General features: G+C 54.6%; 1 protein-coding gene across 2 annotated transcripts in view; it reads right to left on the bottom strand.

Annotated features, from left to right (window-relative positions):
• Positions 1-419: 419 nt before the first annotated feature.
• Pxb (putative Hedgehog signaling attenuator pxb) overlaps positions 420-14,033 on the bottom strand; it is a 212,474-nt gene continuing 198,860 nt past the window's right edge. For both annotated transcript variants that reach the window (XM_076902042.1, XM_076902034.1), the window contains exons 4-7: positions 10,586-10,835; positions 4,037-4,148; positions 1,122-1,463; positions 420-1,016 (exon numbers count right to left, since the gene is read on the bottom strand). In XM_076902042.1, the coding sequence (XP_076758157.1) occupies positions 430-1,016; positions 1,122-1,463; positions 4,037-4,148; positions 10,586-10,835 (1,291 nt within the window). In that variant the 3' untranslated portion in view covers positions 420-429. The remainder of the gene's footprint in view (positions 1,017-1,121; positions 1,464-4,036; positions 4,149-10,585; positions 10,836-14,033) is intronic.

The raw sequence follows: 14,033 nt of genomic DNA, 5'->3' as shown, positions 1-14,033 counted from the left end.
ACTCCCCGCTAGTGCTGTCGCCCTTGCCTTAATCTGCTCTCTCTCTACACTCCTCTGCCTGATATCCCCTCCGAGTCGTTCGAACGTTTCACGACCAATCGAGAGTCCCTGCGTGCCGATGCGTCTTGAAAAACCCTAAAATACTTTCTACATCACGCGCAACAATGGAAAGGAACAGGGAGAAAGAAAAACACGCGAGCCGCCTCGCGAAAATAAAATCTCCTATGCATGGTACAAAAAAAACAGAAGGTAAACAACAAAGAGAAAACGATTTAAAAAATAAATAAACGCGAAAAGAACCGCGGGATCACTAGTGTCTCGAAGAAACATTCAGAAAATCTTGCTCCAGCCTACTACAGCCTCTTGTTCCATCCCCTCCTCTCTCGAACCCTCGTGGACCAGCCCTTCGCGAACGCGCGCCATCGTGCATTAGGATACGATGTAGTCCGCGGAGTGATGGGAATGATGGGAATTCCGATGCTTGTCCTTCCTGTGGTTCGTCCTCGAGTTACTGCTACGCGTGCCAGTGGTCCCGGTGGTACCGGACGTGTGATGGCTGTAGCCACTGTCGCTGCCGAAACTGCTGTCCGGCTGGCCCTGGTACAGCCTGCCGGACGCGATCTGCTCGTTGTCGCGCGCCGCGTAGTACACCGGCTGCGTGTACTTCTCCTCGTTGTAGAGGCGGTCAGTGGGCTGCGAATAGGTGTCCGAGTACTCGCCGCCGACTTGCGTGTACACTGGCGCGGTGTCCTGGTTCTGGAGCCCGTAATACTCGGGTCCGTACTGCGCGGTGTACTTGTACTTGTCGCTCGACTTCCGTGACCTGTCCTTGTTGCTTCTGTTTTGACTGGAATAGTGATGGAGCGGGCCTAGGACCGGCACGCTCTCGTACGGGTTCTCCTCGACCCTGAGGGCCTGCGTCGCTGGCATCGGTGGCACGAAGTAGGGTAACCTGTGAGCCACCGACGGGACGGACTGTTGTCGTTGATTGCTGTTCGATCGGTTACCAGCTACACCTGAAACGCGACAACAGAGGCGATCGTTGAAGAGGAGATCGCTGTGAGAGGGTTGGGGGGTGCGTCGTGGTCGTCCTCTGTCCCGTGTCAGGATCGAACGCTCACCTGCGACGCTAGGATAGAGCTGCAGCAACGCGTCCAGCAGCATTCCCTCGTGGAACTCCCCCACATCGTGATTCTTGTCTCTCCTATGCCTGTCGAGGCTCCTGGGACTCCTGCCCCGTCTCTCTCGCGGTGGCCTGCCACCAGCTGGACAGGTACCCCAAGCGGGACCAGTCGACGTCAGCATCCTCGCCTCGGACGGCTCGCCAACGGAGAGCTCGTCCTCCGCGAACTCGTCCTCGCTGGCTGGCTTCGAGGACGACGACGCTCGATGATGATGTCGATGATGGTGCAGCCGGTTCCGCGCGTTCAGCTCGCTCTCCTCGTCCGTTTCCGGATGGTCCCCTGGAACGAATGAATAATTCATAAACACCGCTGGCAACACCGCGGCCGCGATAATTAATTGGACAGTTCATTAATTAATTAACAGGCAATCTCTTTCGCGTGTCAAAGTTACGATCAGCCGGCGTGGATGAAATCAAATCGGACCGTCTGGCGTGCTCTCAATTCCCAGCAAGTTGGGACGGAAGGGGGGGATCAGCGTCGGAATTAATTAGTTAGAGAGGATCCGTCGGTTGTTGCGTACCACGCGCAGTTGTTTTTCATTCAAACGCGAACTCAAACCTCGTCGGAAGAACGACGGGGGACGGGGAGCGTTTGTTAAGTGAAAGTACCCCACGGAAAGCGTGGCGTGCCGTCGTCATTAGCCGTCGACTACAATGCGGCAGTCATCGACGCGTTCTGTCGCGCTTTCAGTCGCGGACCATTGCGAATTTTTATCCGTCGCTCCATCCCTACGACCTGGTCGCCGCGTCCATCGCGACTGTTTTTATTTTTTTTTTTTCTACTCCCACCCTTCGCGCGACCATCCGCCGCGGTTTTAACTTTTACCCCCTATAATTGATCCGCGTTACTCTAACGAGCCACCTATCGACACCGACCGCGCCGATCGTTAATTGTTGATACCGTTGCGAGCGCGTGCCATCGGTTCGATATTAACGAGAGCAGCGTTCGTTTACGGGGAAAAAGAGAGAAATAAATAAATAAAAATGGAAAACAGTCGCGATACGCCCGCGGTTAAAAATCAAAACGGTCATTTTAACGCGAGCCCGTTCTTTCGTCGCTCCAATTATCCACGGTTCACCCAATTTCGCGTTTCCATTCTTCTCGCTCGCTTTACCTTTTTTCTCCTTTTTTTATTCTTTTTTTTCTGGTTTCTCCTCTCTGCTTCCGTCGCGTTCCGCGTAAAAATGGGAAACAATAGACGAGACGCGCGTTACGACAATTATCGACGACAACGGTTCCAGGACGAATCGCGAGGTACAGAGGGAAAGGGTGCTCGATTCCCCCTGCCATAGTCGCGAGAAACGACTGTATCGTTCGTGAAAGTAAGTCGCGGATCGAGGCCGTGCGATGATAAAGCACAAACGGGAAAAGGAGTTAACGGTGAACGAAAGTTTATCAGTCCGTTCTAATCGACGTTGGCTCGTTCGCAGTTTGACGATTTCTCGAATCTCGCGGGGTCCATCGTTCCTCGTTCCGCTCGCGACGTTCCTGCTCGCGCGAGGAATAAATAGGAAAGAAAGAGAAAGAGAAAGAGAAGCTTCTCTCGGTTTTCACCGCGGTTGCACTTTTAATCTCCGTTATTTTATATCTCCTCGTATTTATCATCGGTTTAAGCGATAGCAAGCGGGCGAGAATTTCCCCCGGGGGCGGAGCTGGCTTCCGCGATGCGAGATGGAATTCGCTACCAGACGAAATCATTCAGAAACCGCGGACTGCACGTTCCGTTCGGGTAACAGCTTGCGCCTGGCGCATCGAGCTTCCCAACGAGACTCGATCGATCTTTTCTTTACGTTCATCAGAGGCAACAGACGAGACGTTTAACCGTGGCGATATTATTCCTCCTCGTCCCGTCGATTGCAACGAATTACCAGCGACGACGAGGAACCCGTGTACCCTCGTATCCTGCAATATCCATCGCGAACAATAGACCAAGAGACGCGGCGCATCTCGTCGCGCAGCATGTATATTCGATTACCGCGTCCCCGTCAAACGTCGAAAGTCTCATTACCATGCTAATTAGCCATCCAACTAATGGGAAGTATAAGTCAGAGGTCGTGTCACGCTTATCTCGTCTCGGAGAAGTAGCTGTGTCGGGTGTACGCCGCCGCGACACAGAGAGCAGAGAGAGGAAGAGGGAGAGAGAGGGTGAACCGAGGCCAGGTCATCGAGATACCTCGACCACGGGCAACGAAGAAGATGAACAGCTCCCGATTTCGTTCAGATGAAGATCGCGGACGGTGGTTCATTGCCAACGGTTCGTCGAATTAATCGGGAGATAAGCCAGGGGAAAAATAACACCAGTGTGGAGTAAGAGATGTGCTCGCGATCATCTGGAAAGGGAGAGTCTTCCCTGGCGGAGGGGAAGTTTTGGGGAGTTAAGAGAAAAGCCGGTGGAACTTCGTTCCGGATGCCAATATTTGAGACGCGGTTTAGCTCGGGAGTTAAGGAAGGTAAATAGAGCGATTAATCTGGGGGCAAAGAAGAAGAAGAAGAAGAAGAAGAAGAAGAAGAGGGGGAGGAGGAGGAAGAAGCTCGCAGTTCAGTGTTAGCCGACAGCAAAGAACACTAAAGATTCAGCTCTTGGCTGGTGGGTTAATCGCGACACGGTGCACTCGGGTCCTACCTACGTTCTGTCTGAGCAGGATCGAGCGGCGAGGCTCGCGCGCTCTACTTCCGCACAATAGTCCTCACAGCCGAGTCTCATCTAGAACGGAGAGCGTGTGTAATTTGGCGTTACCGCGCGCGACACATTCGAGAGTTTCGCCAACGATCGACGGTGGGTATCGCCGATGTTCGAGTATCCAGCGTTGGCGAGGGCAGAGGGTACGATGTTTTATTAAACGAGCACTCACCGTTACTGAGCTCCTCGTAGACAGGATTGTAGAGGTCCTGCGACGTGTACGGGTCGGGGCCAGGACTGCTGCACACGAACACGCCTCTGTTGGTGTCCTTCACGTCCAGCATCTGTCGTAACAACGAGAAATTATCCTTTTACATCTTCGATTCAACGTCTACGGGCTGTGCTCGAGGGTTGCTTCGAGCGATACACGCGCATTAAAACTGTGTACGTCCCAGGGTGAACCTTAACATTTTCGAGCAGCGGTCGCGAGAGACGACGAGCCGCCACGAGCCACGCGGAAACGAGGGGTTGGAAAGTTAATCCTTGAATCGACGCTGGATCCCGCCGGGACGAATAATAAAGGCGGGACGCGAGATTTATCCGATGCTAATTCTATCAAACACGTCCTGTTCCCCCTTTCATCGGGGAAGTCGCGCGGGAAAATCATGGCGGACTCTAGAAAACTCCCGGGCTCGTAATTAATTCCCGGAACTTCCTGCTGACCGAACTCGTTGAAAAATTCAGCGAGCGACAGCGGGAAAATGACCGAGGAAAGAGAGAAGACGAAGGAGGAAGAGAGAGAGACGGTGGTACAGGATCGTCGGGATGATCGATGCGATACAGCGCGATTTAACCTTCGCTTCCGGTTAACCCAGTTTCGCGTCGCTTTTACTCCGCGCAGAGATCGCGTGACAGACAGTTTCCGGTGTTCTTGCACCGATGAATTCGTCTAATGAGTGGTCGTGCCGTGTTAATGGAAACGGAGATCCCACCGTTCGCCGAGTAACGGGTCGATCGGATGAATGGGAATTTTCGAGATAAAATTCATTCGCGTTTTCGCTGGACACGATACGGATCCTGGAGTTGGACGGAAACGTCGAGTGGTTTAGAAGGGGTTGAAATTACAGGTTCGCAGCGATGTTGAACGCGAACAATAGCGCGCAGCGGTTCGAAGCGTTCTCCAAGTGGCTACTAATAAAATTTGATAGGGTTGATTTTCCAGTAGCGCACGAAGTTCACGTCGCGCTCGAAGGTTACGCTCGCAGGGCCCTGCAGGCGCACGTCGAAACGCGTTCGAAGATTGCGAATTAACGGTTGACAACGTTCACGCAGCGCGATGTTGGACGCGAACAATAGGGCGCAGCGGTTCGAAGCGTTCTCCAAGTGGCTACTAATAAAATTTGATAGGGTTGATTTTCCAGTAGCGCACGTTCACGTCGCGCTCGAAGGCCCTGCAGGCGCGCGTCGAAACGCGTTCGAAGATTGCGAATTAGCGGTTGACAACGTTCACGCAGCGCGAGGGTTGCTCGTTAGCCGGGGAATTACTTGGCAATTTCGCGAAGAAAATGGGAAGGCGTCGAACGTTCCGAAACGCAATCGGGGTATCCGGAACGATCCGACGTACTCGTGACCCGGTATCGCCGGAATCGAGTTACCCCGGGTAATCTAGAGAATCGCTGGGGAGCCAAGGCAAACGAAACCCCGTGCTCACCCCCCTGGAATCGAAATCCCACAGGCGGCGCTATCACCCGCAAAGGAGGATCACTCGATTACTTTTGCTTCGTTTTCGAGGGTCTCCCTTCTCTCGATTCGCCTCCGACTAGAGTCGACAACTGAATTATTGACCTTCCTCGCGAAGGGCGCGGAGGAGCTGGAGAAGGCTTCTTCGTCCTAGGGGTTGAGCGGGTCTCCCTCTTTCACTGGGCCGTTCGTAACTTCGCGTAGACAGCGATCGCGACGCGGCTCGATCGTCGACGAGAGCAAAGAGCTTCAGGCGATCGCTCTTTGCTCCGAATACAGATTCTAGAGGGCGATATAATCGCAGCCGAAAGAGGATCACTCGATTACCGGCGTCTCGTTTAGAGCGACGGCTCCGGACGAAGGTAATTGTCGCCCTTAGCGAGCAGTGGCCCCGGCAATGTACCTCGAGGGTTCTTTCCAACAGCGGCGGGCATCGCGAATGGACCGTTTCCCTCTCGAGCCACCATGATCCCTCCCTCTCTCTCTTCTTCTCTCTCTCTCTCTCGCTTTCTATCCATGAATTTCACGGAACTCCAGCGTCGCGAATTCGCTCTGGCACGCGGTTCGTAGGATTGCACGGTGCGCGGATCGAAACAAAAGGCAACCGACGAAAGCGAGAGGATAATCGATTCCCGCGGATAGCTTTCAATTTCCCGTCTAAGGACAGCCTATCGTTGCTTGGAAAGTGGGAGCGATTCGGACGTTTCACGGGACGTCGCGTTCGAGCGGCGCGAGTCCGCTTTCGCCGCGTGATAGACGGAATCTCTTCCGCGCTTATTAGAATCTCGTTTACCGAGTGAACGCGACGGCGATGGAGGACGCGGGCCAGTCGAGCGAGAAAGAAGCCCTCGTAGGACGCGAGAAAGGACGCGGAGGTGTAGGTGCGGAAGGTGGAGAAGGGACGACGCGAGAGCGAGATTGAGATAGAGCCTCGAGCCATCGTGGCCAACAGCAGGAAGCAATATGTCCGTGCCGTAATAGCGTGGAGCACGGAGGTTAATGGGTTGTCCCTAACGCGCCTAACCTGCCCCACGCTCGCCCCGTGTGTTCCTGTCCGCCGCGCCTGTCCGATCCACCTACCCGTCACACATTGTATCGCGATAACACGCTCCTCTAATCGACTAATTTACCGCGTCTCTTCCAATTACCGGATGCGCTCGAAGAATACGACGCTATCGACCAGTCGCTGGTCCCGCGCGCCCAGCCGATTGCGATCGATCCGACGAATCCGATAATTCAAACGACACCTGTCCATTAATCCTCGACCGCCTCTGCGTCGCGAAAATCGGATCGTATATGGTACACCATCGATCCATGGCGTTAGCCGCGCTTTTGCGCGCGTAAGCGGTCCCAATATCAACCTGCTGGTACACGACGCGACGTACCATCGATACGCGACCGTTCAACTTGCACTATGCGTCTCGATTACGCGCGTACAACCGGTTGTGCCTCGGAACGAAGATCGACCACCGTCCCGGGGCCAGCGAGGGGACCAACCGTGGATCGTGCGCGCGTTGGTCGCCGCGGTCACGGCAGCTTACCCCGTAACCTGTTAATTGTTAGTTACGCCGGCAATTGCATTAGCTTCCTAAGTCCGATCGCTCCTTTCCCCGCTGTTGCCGCGGTCCTCCGGGTCCCGTGGCCTAACGACGCGCCAGGATATGGATTAGAGGCACGTAATTTAGCCAACAACAGGTGGAACGTCGAGAGGACCAGCGGCCAGAAGATTGGGTATTTATTGGCTCATTCCGCGCAGATGGACCGCGAGCGAACCGGATCGAATCTTTTGGACGATGGAGGGATCGTTTGGGTCTTTTTCTTCTTTCGAGTACGATGTTATTTGGTTATCGTGTGTTCGAAGTAGCTGCAAAATTGTCGATCGATGCTTGATGAACCTCGAAGAGAAGAGGAAGCAAGAGGAGAGAAGCTACGAAGTACGCTCTTGTCGGAGCCAGGCGAAATTCGGATGTACGGGTGTAGCACGGGTGAAAAAGAAGACGTATTCGAGCAATTAAATTGCGTTCGAGGAACGGGTCGTGCCGTGGGTTCCATTTGCGAAATTAGAGAGAGCTCCTGGGTAGCGGAATCGCACGGAGAGGAAAGGTGACGCGGAACAATGGTGACCCGTCAATCTTTCCCTCGATTTTTCCTGGATTTTCCTTTGCCCCCTTTTTCTCTTCCACCGTGTATGTATACGCGTGTGTCTGTGTGTATGTATGTATGCGAGCTCGACATTTTCCATCCGTGACGTCTTTCTCTTTCTCATCGTGTCCTCCGCTCTGCATTTCTCTCTCGCACACGCACACTCTCCCCCTCGCTTTCATCGTCCTCCTTTTTTGTTCACGGGCGTCTTTATCCGCGCCAGGGCGGCCTCTCACGGCCCGCCCCACGAAGGAGAGGAACCGGACGTACATTTTTCATCCCCTTTTGGAAAAAGTTTGAACACAGAAGTGGTTATTCCGTGTCCACGTGTATCGTGTCGGGAGTCGATTGGTACGCGCGAGGATATTTCTCCGCGTTTCGATCCGCTCCGTCTCCGTATCGACCGCGTCCGCGCAACCGTGGCATCGCGTGGATCTTTCGCGCGTCTCGCCATAATTTTTTTTCTCTCATTTCTCTCTCTTTTCGACTTTTCGCGACGGCCCTGGTCTTCTTCGAGCGTCTCCCGCGTTCGATCGAGATTCCGCGCGTTGCACAGGATGCGGCGGGATGGGATGGGGTTGTGGACCGGGTCAATAACCACTCCTCGTCAAATTTTTCAGTAAAGTAATTTTATTTTCTCAAACTCTCCTCCTTCTCCTCCTCCTTTGCTCTCGGTGTTTCGATATATACAGGACTTTCTCCGTTTTGTTCAATCTCTCTCTTTCTCTCTCTCTCTCTCTCTCTCTCTCTCATGCGTGTACTTTTTCGCTCGCTCTCCTCTTGTCCTCCCACGTTTCCTTCTCTTTAATCCTACTTTCCCGAGTCCGTCCGGAATTTATTTACAAGACACAATTACCGTGCACCGGCCACGGCGAGTGGGTCACGTAACGACAATAAATAATAATAATAATAATAATTAATCTGCCACGACGATGATAATTAATTACGACGATCACCAGTCGAGCTTCTATACAAAGGAGAAACACAAGTCCAAGATAATTGTTCCTTTCACTCGGCTGCACAGTTACTCACGGATTCTCTGCTTTAATACTTTCTATTCGTAATGCACGATTCTCTCTCTCTCTCTCTCTCTCGCTCTTTCTCTCTTCCGATTTTCTTATGCATCCTCCATCTCACTCTGTGTATATAATATTTACAATTTTCCAGTTGCACGATCTAAACTATTTACAACCATAGAGTGCATCTAGACGCCGTGCCCACACAATAACGACAATAATAAGGCCCCGTCGCCCTCCGATCGTATCCTCCTCCCCGACCTTTCTCTCCTTTCCCATCCACTTTGCCTCCACCCTTTGCCCGCTCCTACGACCCGTTCCGCGCAGCGGCATCTTGCGAACGAGATTGTGCGAGCACGGCCGCGTAACAAAATAAATACTGACTAGTAGTCTTCCGCGCTAGTGTCTTTGCCCCGTCCTGTCGTCGACAGCGAGCAAGAGGAACGCGAGAGCTTGGTCGACCAACGTGAACGGAAGGCAACGGGATCGACGCGAAATCGAATAGCCGATGGCTCTCTCCCTCGTGGAATGCGATAACGTAAGAGACAAGAAGAAAAAAAAAACAGAGAAAAAAAATTGTAAGCCGCGACGGTGAAGATTGTACGCGAAACGAAATGCGACGGAAGGAACGTCTAACCCGGCACTTCGAGGAGGCAGACAGCGAGGAATGCCGTGTTCGTTCGCTCGTCGAACCCCGGAAAAGACACTAGACTACCTTACGACTTTACCATGGAACGTAGCTCTACGACGAGTTTATATCGAGACGCGAGGGCCACCCAGGAACGTGACGTGGCCAACGATATCACGGGATATGTGTACCGTCCGCTGTCCCCGCGCGGGACGCCAGCAGCGGACGCCAGGAGCGAACGGGGGCTACGGACCATCCGAGACTAAGCGAGTCTCTACAAGAAGATGTCGCTCGCGAACGACAAGTGTCACGTCCTCTGCGCGTTCAGATAGATGTCCTCCGGTTTGCTCAGGAGGTTGTGTATCTGTTGCATCGTGCACAGCGGACACACCTCCTCCTCCGTGCCCTCGGTCACGATCCTCCTGGCCGTGCCCGGCGCCTTCCTCGACCCGTTGTCCACGATGTACGAGTAACCGTCAGAGTCGACGGTCGAGCTCGACCTGATCGAGGACGAGCGCAACAACGCGGACACGTTGCCCGCGTTCGTCGTCTCCGACTGGTTGCTCGCGTCGTACCTCGTGGACTCTGTCGTCTCCGTCGACTCTTTGAAGCTAATATACGAGTAACCCTCCGAATCGACCGAAGGTCGCCTCGAGACCGCGTCCTTACTCGAAACTTCGTCCCGCGACGCGATCGTTCGAGGTAGCTGCGTTTGACCGAGGGAACCAAGGACGATTCCTCGCGAGCGATCCGTCGGCGTTTCGAGTCTGGGTCGATGGGTAGGCGTGATGGGCAGACGCGAGTCTATCGGTCGAGCTGACGCGCGGCTGTCAGGCAAATATTTCTCGTCGCCTTTGAACTCGGGACAGGTTCGCATAGAAGCGACACAGGGGGAGCTCGTGAATGGTTGCTGGCTGGTGATCAGCGCGTTCTGACTGGCCAGTATCAAGTGACTGTTTCGAAGCGCGTTAGTCCCGTTGTGCAACAGAGGACTGCTCGCGGGTGTGCATCGGGGGGGAGTCGCGTGCGTGGCTATCGAAAGCGGTACACCCTGGGACTTGGCGAGCAGTGCTCGAGGCGTTCGATAGCCGCCCAAGACCGCCCTCGAGGGCTTGTCCTGGACGCGCAGGATCGCCCTCGGGTCCCGGTAGTCGAGATAGTTGAGGTGGTGCGGCGCGGGTGCCCGCGCACGCTGCAACTGTTGCTGTTGCGGCTGTCGTTCCCTTAGGCTCTGTCGTTGATCGGGATTTCGTACCTCGATCGTGGGCGCCTGGCTCGGATGGTGGCTGGGCAGGTGATTCTGTCTGTGGTGCAGCTGGGAGTGCGTCACAGCTTCCGGCAGGTCCTCGTAGAGCACCGCGCCGCCCGTGCTGCCCGTCCCGCCGTGCGACTGCCCGTCACCCAGCACCCGGGACCGACCGCCGGCCGCGGCTGCGGCCGCCGCCGCCGCCGCAGCCCCTGCTGCGCTCTTGCACGGTAACAGATTCTGCACTTTCCGCTTGTGCCTGCAACAGAAACCCGATAACCCTCGTTAGTTCGCCGAGAATTAACAGAAATTCAATCGATCGACCAGTTTACCGACTGGATTCGCTCGAATGTTCCCAGGATTTAAACGAGACCTTGCTCCGCTTCGACGAGAGTGTATTTTCCTTTTTCTTTGGCCGTCGTTCGCGATTATCGAGCAACACTCTCTCTTGGATCGTTGCGAACATAATAAATCGTCTTTCGTTGAATGAGAATGTTGTAGAATTGTAGAATTTAAGCGGCGCAATAATTCTAAGGGGTACGCAGAGGGGTAAGTTTGCTGGTCTCTCGGTGAAAAGACAAGACGGCGGAATTTCTCGTTAAGGACACCTCTATTACGGCTGGGAACAGGTAGACCCTGGCCTCGTCTACGTCTCAGCGGAAAGTTCGCCACGCTGGTGGATAGGGTGGGGCGTCAATCTCGCCAGGCGTCTTTCGCGGGCCGTACCCCTAACACGAGCGTGACCCGTCTCTCACGGACGGACCTCCCTCGGCTACGTGTACGCCTCTGTCGGTACGCCGCGCCGCGGCAAAGTAGTTTACCCTTCAAGTTTTAATTATCTAATTAACTCAGCCACTTCGATAATATTTGCCTGTGTAATTAAACCGCCAGCTAAGATTAACAACTTGTGGCGCGCTTCCAATAGTGGGTCGCCGAGGCGCGCGGCCCGCGAACCACCCTGGGAACGAATACACGTCTGTGCGCGTGTATCACCGCGAGGATAGCATCAGCCAGAGTGGTGTGCGCGACGATGGTAGAGTGTAATAGGTGAATTAATTGGCGAACAAGCCCGCGGCTCGATATTTTTGCCCGTGGTGAAACGTTAATTGAATACCGATCAATCGAGCGAAACCGTAGGAACCGCGATGGAATATCGCCGCGTGATCAATTATCGCGGTAACGCCCGGCGAACGGACGATTCCTTCTCGCGGAACGAGGCGCGATTCTCGCCTGAACTCGAACGCTGGCTGCTTCTTGGTTACCAGAATCAGGGGCTCGTGTAATGAAACGCAAAGCTAGCGGGGTGGGCGGTTTCGTCCGGGAAACGCAATTAGTTCGAGAGGTGGTCGAGCCCTAAAAGATTATCCCGAGCCCGGGCAAAGAGCCAGTTACGTCGTAAAACAGGGAGGCCAAAGGCGGTTTAAACGAGAAGCCAGGCGAGCGGGACTGCCCTGGAGCGCGGCGGACGTTTCTTCCTTGACGGAGACGCTGCTGGCCCCGTGTTTCACGGTCCACGGTCCGAGATTCGAAGCCGTCGCGGTGGATCCACGGCCAGCCAGAGGTTGGACCGTGCCGTGGCGTGAACTGGACGGCCTCTCTGCCTTCTCTGCCGGCAAGATTTCAATTTACCTAATGCCGTTGACTGTCGGGCATGGCGCGACCGCACTTAGCGGTGCTCTTAACGCGACGTCGACCGCCGACACGCTCTCGCCGCTCGACGCGTAGCCGCGCGCTTATGGCGCTAGCCTTTGGTCCACGATGCGATCGGTGTACCGGACGTACACGCCCAGTGTACGCGGGGAACCGTAACACATCCGCCGCGCGACTTAGGCGTTCTCAATCGACTCTGACTCTGTCCGTTTCCAAACGAGTCCTGAACTCATGGTTTTGATTACTCGAGCGGACGTTTAATTCGCTTCGCGAGGGTATTTTCAAACAAATCGTCGCGGATTTACGAGCCAATCGGGGATTATACACGCGATCGTCTAAGGCGATGGCGCGCGTCTGCTCGCGATATTACCAGGCTTCGAAGAAACGCATAAACCGTCGACGGTTCGCGGAATCACGGGGCCACGCGGCTCGCTCGTAAAACCCGCGTTGCATGAGAAACACTGGGCCCGCTGAATGCACCTGGAATAGGCTAGTCGTGTTCGTGATCGCGTACCCGGCGCTAAACACGGTATCGCGAGCTTGCGGTCGTATAACGGACCGTAAAGCGCTTTGTGGAGTGTCGACCCTTCGGGCACACGCGTACAAGCGTTCGTCGAAGGGCTCCACCAACCCTCTCGTGACCACCGCGCGTCAGCCTCCGCTCGCGAGTCCTCTCTTTCTACCTCTGTCCTCGAATACCTACAAAATCCACGCGCTTCCACGCTGCTTTCTCTGACGGGTGTATTTATAATTGCCAGACCGCGGTGAGGATGGGGCCAAGTTCAGAGCCTCCACGAGGGAGCCTCCGTGGAAACTTCCAGTCCAACTTCCTAATCGAACCGAATCCACTGGGGTCGAGCTGACGCCCTCGCGCTCTCCGTCCTCGCGAATATCGCCATGATTTTTCATTAACCCCGACATTCTGCCCTGCCAACCCCGTCCGCGTCCCTTCGTCGTCTCTTTAATGGACGTGATTTAGTCTCGCCAGTCTACGGAAACTTGCCACTTATTCGGGAACAACGACTTTGGGGCGTTGACGAGACGAAAGAATCGGAACGGAAGGGTGTGACAGGCGAGGATTCTTGAGACAAAGGGAGCGAGGTGGATAAAGGGGTTTCACTTGGCGCAACGAAAACGCGGGACGCGTCGCAGCGACTCGCAGCTACCTCCACGCCTCGTTTCTTCGGAAAGCTGCGCTCGTCACTGCAGGCTAGCAGCGAACTCGTCGACCAGTGAATAGGTCATTTAAGCCACGCTTTTAACTCGAGCTAATTAACTGCCTTTTCTCGCTGTCTCTATCTGGCTTCCATTCGACAGACGAACCAGCAGCCTCTTTCGCCTCGTTCCTCGCGCGTATCCACCAGCACGCGACGCGTCTTCGTCTCGCGAATCGACAAAGGTCTCCGCGAATGGCATTTAGTTCGAACGGTCGAATATTTGGAAGCGCATTTTTGTTTCGAAGCTCGTAGCCGGGAGCACGAACCGGTTAAACCCGAGCTCGACGCCCCGCGTACACCTCTCGTCGACAAGCGCATCGGATTTTCAAGTTTACTTGCCGCCGGAGTTTCTCGTAAGCTTCTCCAAACTACAAATTTTGCATATCAATGCGCGTGGGTACACCCAGCCTGTCGACTCGATAAACGACTTTCACCGCCCCCGTCCGTGCCTCCCAGCATCCCTTTACCCACCACCCCCATAACCCACGGGATATTCTCTCCTCTTCTCTCTCTCTCTTCCCTCAGTACTCGCGTACCCGCGAATATCATCTTCCCTTTCTCGCGTCGAGTCGAAGAGGGCGCTTCGCCTG

Source organism: Xylocopa sonorina, chromosome 1 (genome assembly GCF_050948175.1).
Source record: "Xylocopa sonorina isolate GNS202 chromosome 1, iyXylSono1_principal, whole genome shotgun sequence".
Classification (NCBI taxonomy): Eukaryota; Metazoa; Arthropoda; class Insecta; order Hymenoptera; family Apidae; genus Xylocopa; species Xylocopa sonorina.
Note: the sequence above shows the minus strand (reverse complement) of the source record. Positions and strands in the feature narration are given on the sequence as shown.